This window comes from Panthera pardus, unplaced genomic scaffold (assembly GCF_024362965.1).
Source record: "Panthera pardus isolate Hobbes unplaced genomic scaffold, ASM2436296v1 HiC_scaffold_11, whole genome shotgun sequence".
Taxonomy (NCBI): domain Eukaryota; kingdom Metazoa; phylum Chordata; class Mammalia; order Carnivora; family Felidae; genus Panthera; species Panthera pardus.
The window spans coordinates 94,104,281-94,125,253 of record NW_026526666.1 but is presented as its reverse complement, the minus strand read 5'-3'; the positions used below and the strand labels follow the sequence as shown (position 1 = coordinate 94,125,253).

Genomic DNA, 20,973 nt, shown 5'->3' with positions numbered 1-20,973 from the left:
TATCTACTTCCAAGTGGTCTGGTTGAAAGAAGATAAAACTTCGTAGGCAGACGGGCTGGGCTGTAGATCCCAGCTCCTGCGGATGCACTGAGCGACTTTAGGTGAGTGAAATGGAGTCTTTGCGAGTCTGCGTCTCCATGTGCAGAATGAGGATTACAGAGCCTGCCTCGCCTGCGTTCTTGCGAAGTGAAATCGGGAAATACAAAGCAAACCGGGAAGCGCGCAACAGGTGCTTTGTAATGGTCACCGCCTGCCGTGGTCAACATATCGAAGCAGAGAGAGTCTGTGGTTGGGCCACTTTTGAGCCAAATCGCCAAGCTGGCGTGGACGGGGGCTGGAACGGGTTTGGTCCCGTCCGAGCACCTGCAGGATGTCTCTGGGTTGAGGAGGTGGGGGGCGCAGGGAAGGGAAGGTGTCAGGGAAGGGAAGGTGGCTCCCGTCAGCCCAGCACCCCGTCCTGGTCTAGCCCAGCCCTGTCCCTCGCTGGCCCGTGGAAAGTGCTACCCTGGACTGAAATATGCCATCTTCCTCACCCCGGGGTGACACTGCTGACTTCTGGCCGTAAAACGTGAGCCAAGATTTGCTTCTCCAGGGCTGCCCGTCACCTAGACCTGCACTGTCCTGTACGCGGCCACCAGCCACGGGTGGCTGTTTAAAATTAAATTACTTGCCGTGAAACAGAACTAAAAGTGAAGTCCTTTAGTCCCCTTAGCTCCAGTAACGAAGTTCCACTCATCACATTCCAAGCACCCGGCAGCGTGGCTCGCCGGACGGCACAGACAGAACATTAACAGCATCACAGCCGTCGGTGCTCTCGTACCTGAGCCGCAGGGGTAGGAGCCCTCGCCGGGGCCAGGCAAGCTGGCTCCACGTCTGGCTCTGCCACTCGGGCAGTGTGACCGTGGCCAGGTTCCCCCGTGGGCCCAGCGCCCACAGGTGGATGCAGGATTCACCTCTTGGCTGCTCCTGGGAAGTGCTCCCTCCCCCTCTTCCTTCTCCTCCCCCCCACCCCTTCCGCTGCCTCCTCCCTCCCCTCCTCCTGCACTCTCCTGATGTGTGCCTCCCCTCCTCCTCCCAGGGCTCTTGTGGGGGGACATTCCAGTCAATTCTTGGCAACCGTGGCTACTGTCTTGGACCGTTTCAGGTCCCTCTGGATCGGCAGGTGTGGCCTTTAGTTTTTTGAGGCTGGACTTAAAAAATAAATAAAAAAAACCCCCAACATTCTTCCTGGAATAGTTTTAGATTTATAGAAAAGTTGCAAGGGTAGCATACAGAGTTGGGTATACCCAACAGCCCGTTTTCCCTGTGGTTAATATCTTACACGACCACGGAACGTTTTCTTTCCTTTTCTTTTCCTTTCTTTTCTTTTCCTTTCCTTTCCTTTTCTTTTCCTTTCTTTTCCTTTCCTTTCCTTTTCCTTCTCTTTTCTTTTCTTTTCTTAACGTTTGTTTATTTTTGAGACAGAGACACACACACAGGGTGTGAGTGGGGGAGGGTCAGAAAAAAGAGGGAGACACAGAATCCGAAGCAGGCTCCAGGCTCTGAGCTGTCAGCACAGAGCCCGACGCGGGGCTCGAACTCATGAACCGTGAGATCATGACCTGAGCGGAAGTCAAATACTTAACCGGCTGAGCCACCCAGCCTCCCCGACCACGGAACATTTCTTGCAAGTGAGAAGGCAGTGCGGGCACACGACCATTCACCGAACTCCAGGCTTTATCTGAGTCTCGCCAGGTTTTCTTCTTACACCCTTTTCTGTTCCGGGATATGCCGTCCAGGCTCCCACGTTGTGCACGTACTCGTTGTATGTTTAACCCGGTCTGTGACAGTTTCGTAGTCTTTCTTCCCTTGCTTTTCACGATCTTGGGAGTGTTGGGGAGTCATGGCCAGGGGTTTGTAGAATGCCTGGGTTTGTCTGGCGCTCTTCCTGCGATCAGACTGGGGCTACGGGCGTGCAGAGGACAGACGGCTTCTCGTCGCATCCCGTCGGGGTACACGGCGTCACGCGTGATGTCGCGGGAGATGTTCACTCAGCCTCTTGGTTGAGCTGGCCTTCGCTGCCTGGCTAGTTTTCCCTCTGAGTGTCTGCGGCCGGGAAGCTGGCCTCCGGGTCCGGCCCATCCTCACGTCGTGGGGGATGAAGTTCTGCGTCCCGTGCCTGGTTTTGTGAAGCTTTCCAAGACCTCGTTTCCCACGGAGGCAGGGGTCCCCCGACCCCAGCCCCCATCTTGCCCAGAGGAGAATGGGCGATGGCCAGCCCACTGAGTCTGCCCCGGAAGAAAGACGGGTGCCCTTGCATCCAGGCACCTGACCCTCAGCACTGGGGTCTTAGGGTGCTTTCCAAAGATGGGGAAACTGAGAGGGGGAGGGGCTTGTTCAAGGCCAGCCCAGCGGCGGCCTCCGCTGCTCTCCTGACTCACGGCTTTGGGGGCCAGGGGCTCCTGGGCTTCAGCCCCCCGCCCCTGCACCTCATGCACCCTGCCGTCCTGGTGAGGGGCTACCAGAGGCTTCGAGGAGCCGGCCGTCCCGTCCCTCCCTGCTCAGCGGCACCGTCCCTGTCCCCGCTGGCTCCCTGACTCTGTTTCTTGGCCCGCAGGGTACCACCGGTGGTGAGCAACGGGGATGCTGTGGGTGCTGCTCTCTCCGGGGTCCGGCGCTCCAGCTGGAAGCGGAAGAGCTCTCGCCGGAGTAAGTGCCCCCATACCCCCCTCCTCCCCCCAAACCTCATCTTAGCTCAGGAAGGTGGTACCGTGATAACCTTAGAGCCCCTTCCTCAGGCCCAGAGGGCTGATGTGGGCTCCCCCGTGCCACGGGGACGTCCTCACTGGGTGGGCTGCCGCAGGCTTGGTGGCAGCTCTGAGGGGGGCCGGCCGCTGCCCATGCCTGGGAGTTGCCCCCGTCTCCTGCCCGATGGGAGCCATGGTCCAGGAGTAGATCGTGTGTTTGACCGCTTATCTGTTCCCCCAAATACCCAGAAGCTCCTACAGCAGGGCGGATGGGCTGGCAGTGGGGTGCCCTGCTGCCCAAGACGAGGTCCCTCTCGGGAGCAGAAGCCACCAGGTAGGCAGGAGGTCACCTTGCAGAGGGCAAGGTGCCAGGAGGGGGAGGCGGGAGTGAGGAGAACCTGAGAGTCCTGAAGGCAGAGAGGCGGGAGCAGGGCTCAGGGAGAGAGCATCCAGGCAGGGTCCACCTGTGCAGGAGCCCCAGTCCCCCCCAGCCCCAGGGTGGAGGGGGGACATCTGGCACCCTGGGAAGCAACGGCCTTGGTGTTACAGAGGGTAGCATCCAAGGGGTGATTGGGGCGAGGTGAGGCTGCATGTCCCCAGCTCCTTCTGGGGCCGTCCAGCTGTGCTTTTCCGAAGGCAACAGGGAACCACGAGAGGGGAGCCGGAGATGCTGTGGGGTGGGGGCAAAGCCATAAGACAGGGTGGGGTGCCTGCAGCCCAGTGGGGAGGCTGATGGCCAGAACTAGGGACCTGAAGAGAGGTGAGCAGGTCTCAGAGCCATGTGGGAAACAGAGTCCGTATGGGGGTGGAGGAGGGGGTCGAGGGTGAGGCTTGACCAGGCTCTGGGGGCCCTGGGGGCCCTGGGGGCCCCGGGGGCCCCGGGACAGCCGGAAGCACTGCAGTTAGGACCGTGGGGATTTCAGAGCCCGTCTGGTCCTGTGTCTTCTGCGAAGGGCGATGGGGCGAAGACAGGCTCCCATCAGGGTGGGGACTGGTTTTCCAAACCCTGGCTCTGTGGAGGGGGGCACACCCCTAAAGAGGGCAGAGGTTGGGCACACAGTTTTGAGGGAAGACCTCCTTTTTTTTTTATGTTTATTTTTGAGAGACAGAGAGAGACACAGTGCGAGCAGGGGAGGGGCAGAGAGAGAGGGAGACACAGAATCCGAAGCAGGCTCCGGGCTCCGAGCTGCCAGCACAGAGCCCCAGGCGGGGCTCGAACTCACGAACAGTGAGATCGTGACCTGAGCCGAAGTCAGAGGCTTATTAACCTTAACCGACTGAGCCGCCCAGGCGCCCTGAGGGGAGATCTCCTTAATGTGTCCATCCCGGTAGCTGCTAACAGGGGCAGAGTGCGCGCCTGCCCTGCCCCCTTCCAGCCCAGCAAAATACTAGCAGAGGGATGTGTTCGTTTGCTGAATTCTTCAGCAGTCAGGATCCTGCTGGCTGAGTTTTGGGGGGGCCTCTCTTTAACCCCACTCTCCAAATCCACTCCCCTCCCCCCATTCCCTGTCCTCAGTAGGGCTGCTTTGCCCGGCCACCTCTGGGTGGGAGGTAGTTCCTTTCGGGTAAGTCCCGTGAGGGCTTCTGGGCCCCTGAAGATGTCCCCGGGGCCCCAGGGCACAGGCGCAGGGTCGGCTTCATGCTCCCTGCAGGTGCCGCGAGCAGCTGCGGCGTCAGCCAGATGGGCAGGCCTGTGGGTGGCAGGGAGGCAAGTGGGGGTCTGCCGTGCTCGCCAGGAGGGTGCCTTGGGGGGGAGGGCCGGGAGAAGCAGCGGAAGCGCGTCCTCGGAGAGGAGAGCAGCCGGCAGGGGCTCCCCAGGGGCTGGGCCGAGGGCTGCTGGCCGGCCCAGCCGAAGGGCTGCGGGGCGGCGGGAGGGAGCCGCCGGCTGGCGCAGTCCCGCTGGCAGCCCGGCAGCCGCCTCCGCCCCTAGCGCTCTTGTCCTCTCCCTTCGCTCCCAGTCGACCGATTCACTTTCCCCGCCCTGGAAGAAGATGTGATTTACGACGACGTGCCCTGCGAGAACCTGGATGCCCATCAACCCGGTAGGCCTCCTCCGCGCTTCCGTGCCGCCTTCGGGGACGGGCCGGGGGGCAGGGCCTGGGAAGGGTCGTCTTCTATTTGGCTCCCCACCGCACCCGGCCCTGGCCGCTGCCTCCAGCTTTCACCAACCTCCGGTCGTCCTGGGAGAGGATGGTGCCGGCTGGGGGCGTGGCCAGGCCGGGGCTGGGCGGGGTTGGGCTTCGGGACCCCCGGCTGGCTGCTGGGACCCCCTGGCGGCGAGGCCGGACCTGGCATTTCACCTCCCCAAGCCTCCATTCCTGCCTCGGGAGAACGGGGTGGTATAGTCCTGGGCTTCCCAGGGCTGCTGGGGAGAAGGGCAGCTCGTTAAACCTGACCGCTGAGGCAGAGAGGGCTCTAGAAAGCCTGTGCCTTGCTTGCTCTGGGCCCAGGGAGGCCGGTGGGGGGGGGGGTGGATTGTGGCTGTAGAGAGGAAGGAGGGTGGGGTGGGGGTAAGTCTGCCCCAGCTGCCCCCCCCCCGCAACCGCCCCCCAGCATAGAGTCAGTCACCCAGCAGGAGAGAGCATCACTCAGATCCAGGGAGAAGGGATGGTTAGTAACTTCACGGTCAGAGCCGCCTTTGCCCAAACACATCGGGGTAGCGACTCTTCGTGTTTGGTTTCCTGGAATCTGCTTAGAAACTTTGATTTGGGGTATCGTGGCCTCAATGTACAGACGAGGAAACTACAGGCAGAGCTGGGATTTGAACCTGGTTATTCTGCCTCCAAGTCCGCTGCTCTGTCCCCTGCCCCGGGAGGATTTGGGTGGCCTCTTATGACCGATGACGCACGTTTGCTCCCACCGGTCTGTCAACCCCTTGAGGTCAGCAAGGCAGGCCCAGTGGCTCCCGGGGACAGTTGCATCTGAGAGGTTAAGACACCGGCTCCAGATCACACAGCCCGTGTTTGAGGGGCTTCTAGTCTGATAGGGGTGGCCGTCACCATCTTGGGCTGTGCGTAGTCCAATGGGGGAGACACGCGGATAGCACTACAAGGCCCCAGGGCGCCCACAGCCATGCTCCTGACTCCTGTTCCAGGGGCAGGGGCAGGTGGGCTGATGCTATGCACATCCCTTTAGCAAGTCCCGGAGGTGCTTGGACTTTGAATCCAGGGAGAGGAGGGGGAAGGGCACGCTGTACTGGGAGGCAGTGGGGTCTTGCCGAAGGTCCTGAGTGGCCGCAGTCCATTGTTTAGCCCTGTTGGGCTGTCTTCCCGCCTGAATCAAATCAAGCAACACATTACTTGGCTGAACAGGGATCTTCACTGAACAGGGATCACTGATACGCCATCCTGCATTTGACCCCGAGGTGGTTACAAGCAGGCAGCCTGGGAATCAGCTCCTGAGCCTTCGAGTGGGGGACCGTGACACCCATCCGAGGGCCCCCACCCTCACGGCTTCGGGAGGGTGAGTCCCAGGAGGCTGTGGCTGGCCCTCAGCGGGGGGTCAGCTCAGGGCTGGCCCTCAGTAGGTGCACTGCACAGACGATGGTGCTGTCGTTACCACGTCTGCCAGGGCCCAGCACTGACCTTCACGGACTGATGTGGGCTCAGTGGGCATGGGAGAGGAGGCTGTCAGCTGAGCAGCAGGCCGCACACGCAGCCCTTGGTTCAAATCCCAGCTCTGCCGCCGATTAGGGCACAGAGCTCCGTGCCTTCGGGCCTTGGCTTCTTCATATGACATCAGAATATCATCCTGACCTCATGGACTGTCATTCTGAAGCTCTGGGGAGTGTCACATCAGAGAACCGCTTCCTATCTCTGGACCTCAGTTGACGCATCTGTAAATTTGGGACAATCACAGCTGCATCCTGGGCTTGTGAGTTTGCTGTGAGGTAATTGACACAGAGCACTGAGCCGGTGGTGGTCCCTGCTTTGCAGAGGGAAGCCGTTCGTGAAGCCCGAGGCCCCGGGAAGCGGAGGGTGGGAGCCAGGACCCCTGTGAGGCCCCTGAAGGCTGAGGCTTTGGCCCAGGCTCAGGACTCTGGTGGCACTGTCTCCACTGGAGAGAATATTTCGAAATGAGCCCAGGAGGTGGTCAGGTTAGCCGGCCTCATAGAAGGCAGTGTGGTGAGTGGAGGGAGCCTGAGTCTGCACTTTCTGACCTTGGACAAGCCACTTGGCTTCTCCAGGCCCCTGTTTTCTTGTGTTTCTAATGAGGTGGTGATTATTTGTACTCCGCCGACCTTAGGGCTGCGGGAGAATCCAGCAAGAGAGGTGGCTGTCACCGAGGACGTAGGCGGGTGGGAGGCCCGGGCTCATGGAAGCGTGGGGAGGTGGGCCTTCGAGATGCTGCCTGGGTTCTTCCTCAGAGGGAGCCCCAAGAACTGGGCTCTGCCCCTTTACTCCCCGGTCATCGGGCCTCCGCTGCGGTAATAAGACAGTCGACCCAGTCTTGTAAAGGTCATAACCTGGTTACCAGCTGCTCCTGTCCCTGGAGACGTTAGTTACTATTATCTTTTGCTTAAAAATAACCTCACGCTCCCTCCTCATCCTGAGACCGGAGCCCCCCGCTAAGCCTCAGTGTGTCTGTTCTTTGGGTGACAGTCTCCCAGACCCCACACTGCCCAGCTTTCCGGTAGGGGCTCTGGGGTCAGTGGGATGATTCCCGGGCCCACGCAGACACTCCCCCCCACCCCAAAGCAAGGATCAGCTGCTCTTTGCTGAGCGCCTGCCATGTGCTACACTCTTTGCTAGACCTTTTGGTTCATATTTTATTTACTCGACCTTTTCTGGCTTATTGTTGTCGCCATTTTTGCAGAGAGGTCTGCGATAACCAAAGCTCCCTGTTCTGAGCAGATTTTTTGAAAAAACTCTTCCCAGCGCTGTATTTCTTGTGCGTTGACAAAGGCATTTTCATATTGGTGCGCTTTTTGGGGGTCTGGCCTCGGTGAGGCCTGCAGTTCGGTTCTCCCTCAGGTGGCAGGCCAGGAAGTGCAGCCCAGAGGGGTGGGAGCGAAGGTCAAGGTCTCGGATGGGAGAGCTGGGGTTACCTGGACAGCAGCTCTCCCACCTCAGCCTCAAAGCTGAGCATCTCACTCCGGATTTGACAGGGACCCTGGGAGTACCCAGGCCCCTGAGGGGACCTGTTTCTCCTGGCCAGTGGACTCTCAGCTCTTTGTCCCCCACTTCTCTAGTGGGGCTTTGGAAGACAAGGGAACACTCCTGGACGCTGGGCCTGGCGCGCCCCCTACTGGGCCATTCTGGACCTGCATGGGAAACTCAGATTTCCCGACAATTTCCATTTTGCCACCCCCCCCCCCCCCCGGAGGATGCTGGGGCTGGAGCTGAAGGCCCGATTCAGGACTTGGTTCTAGGTCTTGTCTTTCCCACTGAAACATGCCCCGAGGCCCAGGATGAGCACTCAGATCCCAGAAGAGCAATACTGAGGCGTGGGGGGAGGGGGTTAAGGAGCCTGTTGCGTTCCCGACGCGTTTCTTGTGCCTCTCCGGTCTTTCTCGTGTCCTCCTCGCTTACCAGGTGGATGTTGTGTGGTCCTCACCCCTGCTCTGTGGACCGGAAAGTGGGGGCGGAGCCCCACCTGCCTGCCTGGGTCGGAAATCGGGTCTGGTGGCCTTGGTGCCGGGGCCTCCCCTCACCAGCCCTGTTCCCTGGCCTGCAGGGGCGGAGAGGAGCCTGCTCTACGAGGATGTGCATCGGGACGGAGCGCCCAGGGAGCCTGAGGACCTAGGCTGGAGCTCCAGTGAGTTTGAGAGCTACAGTGAGGACTCGGGGGAGGAGGCCAAGCCAGAGGCCGAGCCCGCCAAGCACCGAGTGTCCTTTCAGCCCAAGGTAAGGGGTGGGCACCTCTCACCCGGCCAGGACTCCGGGACCCCCTGGGGAGGGGGTGAGGAGGGTGGGAAGGGTTGGCCTCAGGCTCGTATCCTGTTAGGGAACCCCCCCGCCCCCAGGAATGTACAGTGAGAGGGGCGGTGGCCCGGGTACCCCAAGCATAGGAAGCGACCCCCCGGCATTGCCGTTTGACTCTGGAGAGCCCTGAACCCAGCTTGGGTGTGGTTAGCACCTGGCACGGGTGCTTCCACACCCCTTTCCTACGGCAGACCCTGGCAAGGACCACCATGTTCTTGGGCTCACATCAGACTTCAGAAGCCTCCTCAACACAGGTTCCAGGCAGCCCCGCCGGCCGATTAGAGTTGGTACTTAGATCAGATCCTTTTGGTCTCCCTGCCCCACTGGATGCAATTCTCAGAGCCGTCCTAGACCCGTGCCTTCCTCTGCCCTGGGGAAGTGAGCAAGGTCGGAGGGGCGGGGGGGTGGGTGCTGTGTGGCTAAGACACGGGCTCTTTCCAAGGTCTTTTATTGATTTATTTAATTTATGTACTATAAATCTTTTTTTTTAAAAGCTTATTTATTTATCGTGAGAGAGTGTGGGGGAGGGACAGAGAGAGACAGAGAGAGAGAGAGAGAGAGAGAGAAAATCCCAAGTAGGCTCCGTGCCACCAGTGTGGAGTCCCACGCAGGCCTCAGTCCCCCGACCGTGAGATCATGACCTGAGCCGAAATCAAGTCAGACACTCAACCTACTGAGCCCCTCCGAGGTCTTTTGAGATGCCATCCATGCGTTGGTTTCTGCCTGGAACAGGGTTCATTCTGCTGGCTTCGTGGAAGGAGCCGGAAGCCGAGGGGAGGACGGACTGCTTCCTCCTGAGACAGACTGCTCCTCCCGTTTGTTCTACAGAAGCCAGCAGAAGGCAGATTCTAGCCATGCTGAGATTTGGGGTTTAATGGGAACCACTTCTTAGAGGCAGGCCCTGCCCAACCGGAGGTGACTGGGTCCCTCTCAGCCTCTTTGTGAAAAGACGCACATGACAGATACCCAAAGGTGGTGCAGGGAGAAGGCAGGGGCCCCAGGACTAGGCTGGGGTTATGGCACCCCATGTCTTTCCTAGTGCATCCTGCCCCTTTCGGAGTTTGAGGAACCCCTCTGGGGGAAGGCTGCCGGCCAGAGCGGCACCCACGCCTACGAGTCCTCGAGGGGCTTGGGGGCGGAGCAGGTCTCTCTCTCTCGAATGTGGTCTTGTGGCCGGGCCTCCGTGGGCCGGGCCACGGAAGATGGCCTTGGTATCTCGCTAGGATAAAGTTAAGCGTCTGTGATACCTACCCTGTGCCCAGTCGTTTCTCAGGGTGCGGGCAGGGGGAGCTCGAGGCCTGGGCCAGCCCTTGTTCTCAGCCTCTGGCTGTCCCTCCTGATCCCCCTGGGCCACTTTCCCAGGCCCCTGCCACACATTTCTCAGAGGGCAGGAGGTGTGGAGATGCTGAGTTTGGGCTTCCCAGTGCTGGTGCTCAGTCTTATATAAGCATTGGGACCACGAGGGGAGCTGATTGAAATCGCAGATGCCAGGGCCTCACTCCCAGGGACTCCGGCTCATGGTTTGGGGGTGGGGGGAAGCCTGGCAATTTGCCTTTTTTTTTTTTTTTCAAGTTTATTTTTTATTATTTATTTATTTATTTATTATTTTTTTAAATTTTTAAAAAATGTTTATTTGCTTTTTGAGAGAGAGAGAGACAGAGCGCAAGCAGGGGAGGGGCAGAGAGAGAGAGGGAGACACAGAATCCGAAGCAGGCTCCAGGCTCCGAGCCGTCAGCACAGAGCCCCATGTGAGACTCGAACCCACAAACTGTGAGATCGTGACCTGAGCCGAAGTCTCGCGCTCAGCCGACCGAGCCACCCAGGCGCCCCCTCCCTGGGCTGGCCCTCACCATGGCCGGGCCCCAGGGGAGGAGTCTCTGGGGGCCGACCATTAGCTCTTGTCCCTCAGACCCTCAAGCGAGGGGCTTTGGACCCTTCGTCAGCAGACAAACAGTGTGGCAGAGTTCTTGGAATTTCTAACCGGGAGGACTTTTTGTCTGGCTGCGGGCCACGGCCTGCCTGTTCCCCAGACAGCAGGCCCCCAGGGAGGTGAGGGTTGTGGAGGGACCTTTCCTTTGGCACCTTGCCTGCTGCGCTCTGCCCTCCTGGGCCGCTTGGGGCCCACCTGCTTCCGTGCCTGGCACCGCCGTGGCTGAACGTTCTGGGGCCACCGCTGCTTGGCTGTGTCTTGTGTGTGCTGTGGGGCATGGGGCCGCAGAGATCTGGTGGTGTTTTGCCCTGTCCTTGGAGTCTCACGGGGGCCTAGCTTCCCGTCCAGCTGCAAGCTGTCCCTGCTTGAGGTGTCTTAGAAGGCCAGCCCTCAGCAGGTGGATTTTTGCCAAAGAAAGTGACCGAGGGGTCTGCAGAGGGACCCCCTCAGAAGCACCTGACCCAGATGTAAGCAGGGGCCTGGTCCCATTATGTTAATAAGTACCTGCTGATGGCCACCCATGGTCCTTGGGATTTTTTTTTTTTTTTTCCTAACCAGTTGTGGATTGGGCTGCATTGGATTTTTCCTTTTCCTGACTGTGACCTCTTCATAATTAAGGTTACCATGATCCAGCTGGCCAGGGCACTGGGCAGAAACGCCAGCTCTGACCTCTGACCTCAGCCTTGCTCACTCCCCTGCTCAGACCCGACCAGTCTGCAATTGATCTCTGATCCGGGTTCTTCTAATCCCGAGAGAGGCAGAGGGGAAGTGCAAAACCAGGGGCTTTATGATTTTATTGTGTCAATTTACAGGTGAACCAGGGCTCAGGACAAACCCCAGCCTCTCTCCAGTTGTGGGGAGTCTGAGTAACTCTCAGAAGGATCCCTGTCCTGCGATTTCTTTCTTTTTTTTCCTTTAAAATTTTTTAAACATTTATTTATTTTTGAGAGACAGAGAGAGACAGAGCACGAGCAGGGGAGGGGCAGAGAGAGAGAGGGAGACACAGAATCTGAAGCAGGCTCCAGGCTCTGAGCTGTCAGCACAGAGCCCGACGCGGGACTCGAACTCACGGACCGTGAGATCATGACCTGAGCCGAGTCGGACGCTTAACCGACTGAGCCACCCAGGTGCCCCCTGTCCTGCGATTTCTTTGCATTGACAATAGAGAGCCTCTGCATAGTGTGGTACAGTTTACAAAGCGGTTTCCTGTGATTTTCCTGATACCCTAAAGTGGTTGGTGTTTTTTGGATTAAGAGTCTCATGGTATTGATCAGAGACCCTAACACAGAAGTCTAGAGAGGCTAAATGATATGGTTAGGGTCACGCAGCCAGTAAGTGGTATACAACTCAACATCACACAAGATTTGAAAGAACACACATCGTCCTTCTGTCCATGCATCCATGCACCCATCTATTCATCCATCCAAGCATCCTTCCTTCTATCCTCCCTCCTTCCCTCCCTCCCTTCCATCCATCCGTCCATCCATCCATCCATCCATCCCTGCATTTCTCCCTCCATCCAACCATCCGTCCATCCATCCATCCATCCATCCATCCATCCATCCATCTATCCATCCCTGCATTTCTCCCTCCATCCAACCATCCATCCATCCATCCGTCCATCCATCCATCCATCCATCCATTCATCCATCCATCCATCCCTGCATTTCTCCCTCCGTCCAACCATCCATCCATCCATGCGTCCATCCATCCATCCATCCATCCATCCATCCATCCATCCCTGCATTTCTCCATCCATCCATCCATCCATCCATCCATCCATCCATCCGTCCATCCATCCATCCCTGCATTTCTCCCTCCATCCAACCATCCATCCGTCCATCCATCCATCCATCCATCCATCCATCCATCCATCCCTGCATTTCTCCATCCATCCATCCATCCATCCATCCATCCATCCCTGCATTTCTCCCTCCATCCAACCATCCATCCATCCATCCATCCATCCATCCATCCATCCATCCGTCCATCCATCCATCCCTGCATTTCTCCCTCCATCCAACCATCCATCCATCCATGCGTCCATCCATCTATCCATCCATCCACCCATCCATCCATCCCTGCATTTCTCCATCCATCCATCCATCCATCCATCCATCCATCCATCTGTCCATCCATCCATCCCTGCATTTCTCCCTCCATCCAACCATCCATCCGTTCATCCATCCGTTCATCCATCCGTCCATCCATCCTTCCATCCATCCATCCATCCATCCATCCATCCATCCATCCATCCCTGCATTTCTCCCTCCATCCAACCATCCATCCATCCATCCATCCATCCATCCATCCATCCATCCATCCGTTCGTCCATCCGTTCATCCATCCATCCTTCCATCCTTCCATCCATCCATCCATCCATCCATCCATCCTACCAACTATCCACCCATTCAACAAATATTGAGCACTTATAATCTGAAAGATAGTGTAATACTAGCTTCCATGTTTTGAGTGCTTGCTAAGTCCTGGGGTCTACACGTATTTCCCATTCCATCTTCTCAGTAACTCTGTGAAGTGGTTATCATCCGGGCCGCTTTCCCAGTGAGGAAGGTGTCCCTCCGAGAGGTGAAGACACTATTCCAGCTAGTGAGCAGGGGGTGGCGACTTAAACCCAGGCCCGCCTGCCTCCAGCGCTCCTGCTCGTGGTCCGTTTCCTGGTCTACTCCGGAAGTAGTACCTTCTTGGCGTTCTGAATGCTTCACCGGATGTCAGTGTTGCTCACACAGCTCACGCGTTTGAATGTCTGTGTTTGTCTCTCCATCCATCCATCCGTCTTCCCAGGTGGCGTGTAAGCTAGTCAGCCACCCCTCCTTCCATCCAGATGCCCACCGGCCCTCCGTCCATCCATCTGTCCGTCCGTCCATCCCTTGCTCTGTTTGCCCGCTCCTTCCTGCAGCGGTGTGCCAGAGTCCGCTCTTCCTAGCTCAGGAGAACTAGGAACCAATTGCGCGCTCTTCCCGACTCCGCATTCAGCGACGTCACACTAGTGGTTTGAAATTCGCCACGGTGGCGTAGTGACATCGTGGAAAGCCAATAAAGCAGGGGTCTATTTCCTGGAGAAGCGCGTGTTAAATATTTACCGGCACGGCACTGCTTCCATCCGTCCCCTGGTCCCCCCGGGTTTTTATCCGTCTTCTTGTTCATCTGTCCATCCATTTACCCAGATCTGCAGTCCTCCAGCCAAGTTTATCCATTTGCTCATCCAGCCATTTTTCTGTCTGTCCATCCAACCACTCATCCCTCTGTTTATAGTCCATCCGTCTGTCCAACCAGCTCTCTGTCCATTCGCCCGTCTTCCTGTGCATTTGCCCACGCGCCTGCCCATCCATCCATCTCACAAACTTGCCAAGGACCTCCTGTGTCACCAGCCCCTCGCTGGCCCCTGGCATATGGGGGGATGCCTGAGACACAGTCCTTGTCCTCTAGGCACTGTTCCCCTTCTCTGAGCGGGGCCGGCTGGTCCCCTGCCCCTGGCCCCCCAGCAGCCAGGACTCCCAGCCCCCGCTGCCTGCGCGTTGGGGTGGGACGCTGTTGGAGTCGATCCCCGGCGGGAGCCATCCCCAGGCCCCACGTCCCACCTCACCTGGTCTCCTTTCTCCTCTGTTGTCCTGTCTGTGTCCTCCCGTCCCGCCTGCTCCTCGCACCTGCTCTCCTTCTGCCTGGCTGCTTGGGGGCTCCAGCTTTCTCCAGACCTGACTAGGCTAAAGGAGAGATACGCCAGGACTAAGAGAGACATCTTGGCTTTAAGAGCCGGGGGGAGAGACGTGCAGGCGCTGAAGCACAAGTACGACTGTAAGGTACTGTCTGTCTGTCCCCCGGCGGCCTGGCAGGGGCCCGCCCCGACGCTGGAGCCTGGCCGCCTCTCGCACCTGTGCCGGGACCGGTGGTGCCGGCACCCGCTCCTTTCCACGTTCTCGCCTCTCTCTCCGAGTGAAACTGTCACTGTGCCAGAATTCCTGGGGGGTGGGCTGGGCTGGGCTGGGGCGGTCTGCAAACTCTGGGGTCCTCAGAATCACCTGGGTGCTTTGGAGAATGCAGACTCCTGGGCTGCACCCCCAGAGATGCTGATTCTGTAGGTCTGGACCGAGGCCCAGGAATCTGCAAATTTGGTAACTGTGGCGGTGGGTTTGGGTGATGCCTGGAGAGATGTGAGCCTTAGTGAGTGATGCTGAACGTTCCTCCCGCCCTGAGCCATTCAGAGAGATCCAGGGTAAGGAAGTCTGTAGGAGAAATCACAACACCTTGGTCTTAGATGAGACCCAGACTTCTGGATAACGATGACACCGACAGCAGGAACTTCTCTTAGTTGAGCACCTACTATGTGCTGTGGAGGCCTGCAGGCCTGGCTCTGAATCCCCGTCCCACCACTTCCTCTCTTTGTGATCCCGGGCAGGTCTCTTGACCTCTCTGAGCCTCGGTTTCCTCACCTGTGAAATGGGGGCATTAACAGTACCAGCCCCCTGGTAGATGTAAAGATTAGGTGAGCTCAGACCTATAAGGTGCTCAGTGCTGTGCTTGGTGTGACCTAAGAGCTCAGTGGCTGGTGGCCACTATTACTTACACACCTGACTGTTTTGTCCCCAGGGCATCCGGGGAGGCAGCTGTCTTACTGCTGTCATTTAGCATCAGCGAGGCTGGAGAGAAGTAACTGGCTGATGGTCACAGCGCTGGTCGGTGGCAGAGCCAGGATTCAAACCTGGGTCTGCTGTCCATCCTGTGCCACGTCCTGTTTCATCAGAACCCGAGGCCTCCCCGGAGGGGGAGGGGTGGGAGGAGGAGGAGGAGGAGGAGGCGGGGGAGGGGAGGCACTTTATAGTTCATATAAACACGCCTTGGGGGGCCTGTGACCTGAGGGGGGCAGGTTTAACTTCTCAGAAGGCGAAGGCCCAGAGAGGAGAGGGAGCCTTGAAGGGAAGATTCTTATGACCACTGTTCTTGCCCCGGCTGTGACCCTGGAGTCAGACGCCTGGTCCAGCCTCTGCACCATGGTTGATGGTGGGGACACCTTCCGGGGTGTTCATTTGCTGCTCTTCTTTGCCCAGGAAAACGGCAAGAGAAGTAGGAGTTTGTAGGATAGCCGCCTGCCCCAGCTTTCTTCCGGGAAGGAACTGGGCTCAGAGCAGAGGTTTCCAATCTGGGGCTTGTGACCCCTCCCAACCCCCAGAGGAGGACGAGCGTCTCTGTGTAGTTTCTGGGGTCGGACATCCGTGATTCTCCTTAGATTATCACAGGTGTTTCTGACCCCCGAGCCCCACTCCTAGAAGCCAAGAACCACTACTGAAGAATTTTACCATTTCCATGCAGGGAGGCCCCAGGGGACTTCCCCTTCCTCCTGCGGGGTGTGGGGGGGCGAGGGGTGTTTCCAGAAGTCAGCATTGTTCCTGAAAAGCCACCACCACCCCGTGCCCCAGGCCTCACGCCCCATGGGTTTTTGGCAAGCCCGCTGCTCCGGGCCCTTCCACTGGGGACCAGGGGCTTTGCTTGGAGGAAGGTGATAGCAGGGACCAGAGCCCCCCAGGGGAGTGCTCTCCACCTTCAGCAGAGAGTTTCAGGAAGGAGAGAGTGTTCTAGAACTGCACTGCCCATTATGATAGTCATGTGGTTCTTTACGTTTAAATCAGTTACAATTAAATATAACCGGGACTTCAGGTCCTTAGTGACAAGAGCCGCTTTTCAGGTGGCCCAGGAGTTACTGGTGGCTGGTGGACCCCCTGTGGGCACGCCGAGAGTCAGCATTTCCATCAGTGAAAAAAGTTCTGTGGGATAGGGCTGACTGTGTGTCGGGGAAGATGCCAGGGCTGGGGGCTGGGGGGGCGGTGCAGGGATAACTTCTGGGACAGCGGCTCTGTTTGCGGGCCCCAGGCTCCCCCAGTGCTCAGCTCGTGGCTTCCCCCTCCTGGGCGCGCGTCCTCTCCCGCCTCACATCCTGCTTTGCCTGTCGCGAGGTGTGGTGGCCACGGTCCGTCCCCACGCTGGGGAAGCTGTGCTCGGCTCCGTGGCAGCTCCGGCCTTCCCTCCCTTTCCCGGGCCTCGGCGCAGTCAGAAACTTGGCTGCTTTAGGGGGCACGGGACGGGGGCCTCACTTGGGTTTGGCAGATGGGGTGGGGGTGTGAACTCACTTCCTTCTGCTTGCCCCCAAAGTAACCGCTGCCGTTTGCGCGGATCATCTTACTGTCCGGCGTGCTTCCCTGGCCCCCGTTAGTCCTCATAGACCCTGGCACATCTCAGTGAGGAAACTGAGGCTCAGTGAGGCTAAGTGACTTGTCCCGAGAGGCGCGGCTGGGATTTGAACCCAGGCCTGGCGCTCCAGGCCTCGGGTCTTTCCCGTGTCATGCCACTCCCTTCATTTGACGCCTACCCGTGTACTTTGTCCCGAAGGGAGACATCGGGTTAAGACCTCCTTTTGCCAGGAAACAGGGTTCCTCTGGGGTGATCTCCAGGGCACAAATGCCCCTTCTCACCCCTTCCTGGGATGCGTTGGGTGGCGTTGCCTGGCTGTCCCCCTTGGCCTCTGCCGCCACGTCCCTGGGAGTGAACGGGCCCTGGGGTCATGATGTGCGCGGCCCCAGCTGGGAGGCCTGCGTGGGGCGGCGTGGCCCTTGGTGGCAGGCGTCCTGGGCGCTCCTTCGGCTTCTCTGATGAGCCCCTCTGCCTTTGCTCAGATGACCCAGCTCATGAAGGCTGCGAAGAGCGGGACCAGGGACGGGCTGGAGAAGACGAGGATGGCCGTCATGCGCAAAGTGTCCTTTCTGCACAGGAAGGACGTCCTCGGTGAGGCGCCGTGGGCCTGGCTGGCGGGAGGGTCAGGACTCGGCTGTGTGACAGCGGGGACGGTGGGCGAAGTCACTCGGGCTCTGGGCTCCTTCGGTGGTTGGAGTCCTCTCCGGCTGGTCCCAGTTAGTTTCCCACCCTCTGGCAGGTATGGTCTACCTCGTTTTGGGGGCCCTGGGGCCTCTCCCTTGGTCTGGGGCCCAGCGGCCCTGCCCTTGGTCTCTGTCCTGGCCGTCTGGGCCCCCCGCCTCTTATGCTGTGCAGCTTACCCGGCCTCCTCTTTGGACGCTCCCACCCTTTCCTTTATCCGTCACCCATCGGCCCGGCAGCCGATATTTACTGAACACCCACAGAGAGCCGCACCCCGTGCCGGGTGCGGGGCCACCAAGATGAACGAAGCAGCATTTCTTCCAGGAATATAAACAGGAAGTGACAGTCAGAGGCGGACAAGCAGTGGCGGGGAAACGTGGCAGGAGCAGGGAGGAGTGCAGTGCGAATGAGCAGTCAGGGAAGGACTGGGAGCAGGAGGACGCGGGTCAGTTAGGTAGCAGGGTGGGGGGGGGGTGAGGCAGGGAACAGGAGCAAGCGTGTGCAAAGGCCCGGGAGTGGGGAAGTAGGAGACATTCGAGAAATGATTGTCGCGATCGTCCACACGTATCGGGGACTTACTGTGCGCGAGGCAGTCTCTTACGGTCTTTGTGGTTCCTTGCTCAATCCTCATCAACACCAGACGGTACGCAGGGCTGTCCTGTGTCCATCTGGAGACGAGCGAACAGGCACAAGAGTGGCTCAGTGACTTGCCTGGGGACACACAGGGACAGAAAGGATAAAGCAGAGGCTTCGTGTGGCTGGAGTGAGGGTCCGGGAGACCAGTGAGAGATGGGGGCCAGGTCGGCACAGGCGTTCAGGCCAGGGAGGCCTTCGAGACTCTGTGCCCTCTTGAAAAGTTACATGCTTTTCCTTCTCTGTGCCTCAGTTTCCTCATCTGTGCAACGGGGCTGCTGCGGCATCTGCCTCAGGGGCCGGGGTGAGGGTGAGCGAGGCAGTGCGTGGAAAGAGCCCGGCACGGCTCCTGGCTCCTGTGTGGCAGGTGTAATTCTCAGTGGGCAGTCACTCAGTGGAGCTGTGTGCTGGTGGGTGGCAGCTCTCTGGTCTGGCTTCCGATCCCGGCTCCCCGGCCCCCTGGCTGCGAGACCTTGTGTAGGCTTCCGCCCCTCTCAGGACGGCAGGTTCCTCATCTGTGAAATAGGCTTATTACTCCAGCACTGCGTGAACTTGGCACAACCCTGAACCTTTGGGAGAGCCCCGGCCCCCGACCGGGGAGCGGATGGGCGGAGGGGTCCTCTCAGACTCGGTGGGGTGGCCTGGAGGGTGGACAGGGTGACAGGCCGGTTGGCCGCGAGCAGTCCCTGGTCACCCTCCCCACCCCCAGACTGGCCAGGCTGCCAGCGGGCTCTCCCTCGGCCCTCCCCCGCCCCGCCCGCCGGCCCAGAGCCTTCCCCAAAGTGACCCTCCCACCCGGGTGTTATTAATAGCCACGACAGGGCTCGGATCACTGGCCAAGAATGTTGCCCGGTGGCGCATGGGGGAAGAGGAAGCCGCGGGGCCGGCGGCTGGGGTGGGTGCGGAGTGATGCCCGGGGTACCATGTGGGCCAGGCAGGAGGGCCTTCACCACCCCCACCCCCACACTGTCGTCCGCTGTCCCTCCTCCTCCTCCTCTTCTGTCTCCTGTTCAGGTAAGGGCCCGCCTGGGTGTCCCTGCTCCCTCGGCCCCCTGCTCAGGGGTCGCTGCCCCTTCTTTCTGCTCAGCTTCCCCACAGCCACCCCCACTGGGTGTCAGAGTCCTGAGCAGCTAGGGTCCCATCTCCCTGTGCCTGTGTCTCTCTTGTGGGGGCAGAACCGTCCAAAGCCAGGTCCCTACACTCTGCCTGACCTCTATCTCTTTCTCTCTCTCTCTCTCTCTCTCTCTCTCTGCCTGATCCTTGGCCTGTCTCCTGCTCTCTGTCCGAGAGCTGCCTCCACTCGGGTCTGCATCGCCCAGTTGAACTTTTTCCCTTTGGGTCTGTCTGCATTAGTTGTGATGAAAACTTGAAAATGCACAGCCAAAGAGCCCCATTCTTCTTGGGGCTTACTTTCTTCCCCCTTTTTGGCATCCAGAAGAAAACTATTTTTAGTGCATAGTGATGGAGACACGGGCGGCCTGGCTTCCTCCGGGCCAGGAGTGGGCGGGTCTGAGCAGGGACAGGGACTCTGGCAGAGCTGATCGGGCGAGCTGGAGGCCCCGGACGTGCTGCTCTGTGGCCCCTTGCTCGTTCCCGTTAATTCACGGACCGACCGATCTAGCAGAGCACAGCAGTGAGTGCAGCTTGTGGGCTCTGACCCTGTGCGGCCCCAGGACCCTGGCCCAGGGTGGTTCCCAACTCCTGGGGGGCTGAGCAGTCTAGGTCATCCTCGCCTGTGTGTGTCACCAGCCCATCTGACTTTGCAGGTGACTCGGAGGAGGAGGACATGGGACTCCTGGAGGTCAGCGTTACGGACATCAAGCCCCCGGCCCCGGAGCTGGGCCCCATGCCAGATGGCCTGAGCCCTCAGCAGGTCTGTGGGTAGAGTGGGGTGCCGGGGGTCTTTGGGGGCAAAAGGGGTGGTTGGGGACCCCACGGGTCTGGGTCTTGAAGGGGAAGGGGTGAGCGGGGCCTCCTGGCCGAGCCTCAGCTCGTTCTCTCCTCACCTGCTGCGCAGACTTCCAGATTGGGCCCGGCAGGTCCCATGCCGTTGTCCCGGGGTGGGGATCGGGGGTGGGGGCCGGCATTCAGAGCCTTTTCTTCCCATCCCCAGGGTGACGAGAGCAGCTCCTGCTTAATCATTTCACACGGGAGATGTCGTTTGCAGGGAAGACCACAGTGACAGAAGGGTTGGAAAGCATTGAGCTATTCCAACTTGGGAGACTACGGAGGGGCCAGCCCACCCTCCACCTCCGGGCTTCTCCCAGGCGCCGGGGGTCTTTGGGCGATGCCTCCCCTCCCCCGAAGTGTCACACGGGACCAGGACCCGGGGGCTTTTCTCCGGGCCTCAGGCACAGGCTTGTTGCCATGAGGCATGAAACGGTGGGGGAGACCCCTGCCTTCCCCCGGTTGTGGGGACACTGAGCGAGTCACGTTGGGGCAGTAGGTGCGATAAAGGATTCGCCCCTCTTTTGGCTGGCAGAGGAGATGCTTGGCCTCTTTTGAAAACCAGGGAGAGGAGATGTGGTGGCCACACCTCACGTCTCAGGACGTGAGTCCGTCCGCCTGCTTCCTTCTTTTCTGTTACCCGCCTGGACCCCCCTGCCCCCAGCACTGAGGTGGTGACCCCCTGCCCGCGCGCGGCGAGTCCCCGACAGAGCCAGGCGCGAGCCAGGGCTTCCAGTTCACAGTCCGGGCTGCTCCTGCTGGCATTGGCCGCGTCTCTCTCCTCCGGAGCCTCTTGTGTTTCCCGGTCAGGCAATAGGAGTTACTTTGGGCCAGTGGCTCTCAGCCGAGGTGATTTTACCCTCCAGGGGCATTTGGCCGTGTCTGGTGACGTTTGTGGTTGTCACAACTGGAGGTGCTCCTGGAATCTAGT

The 20,973-nt window shown here is 59.3% G+C and overlaps 1 protein-coding gene across 1 annotated transcript in view; it reads left to right on the top strand.

Annotated features, from left to right (window-relative positions):
- Positions 1 to 20,973, top strand: part of ARHGEF10L (Rho guanine nucleotide exchange factor 10 like) — a 141,674-nt gene that overhangs the window by 50,507 nt on the left and 70,194 nt on the right. The window contains 6 exon segments of the mRNA XM_053898907.1: positions 2,597 to 2,688; positions 4,685 to 4,768; positions 8,403 to 8,572; positions 14,282 to 14,398; positions 17,264 to 17,372; positions 19,862 to 19,968. Of these exon segments, the coding sequence (XP_053754882.1) occupies positions 2,597 to 2,688; positions 4,685 to 4,768; positions 8,403 to 8,572; positions 14,282 to 14,398; positions 17,264 to 17,372; positions 19,862 to 19,968 (679 nt within the window).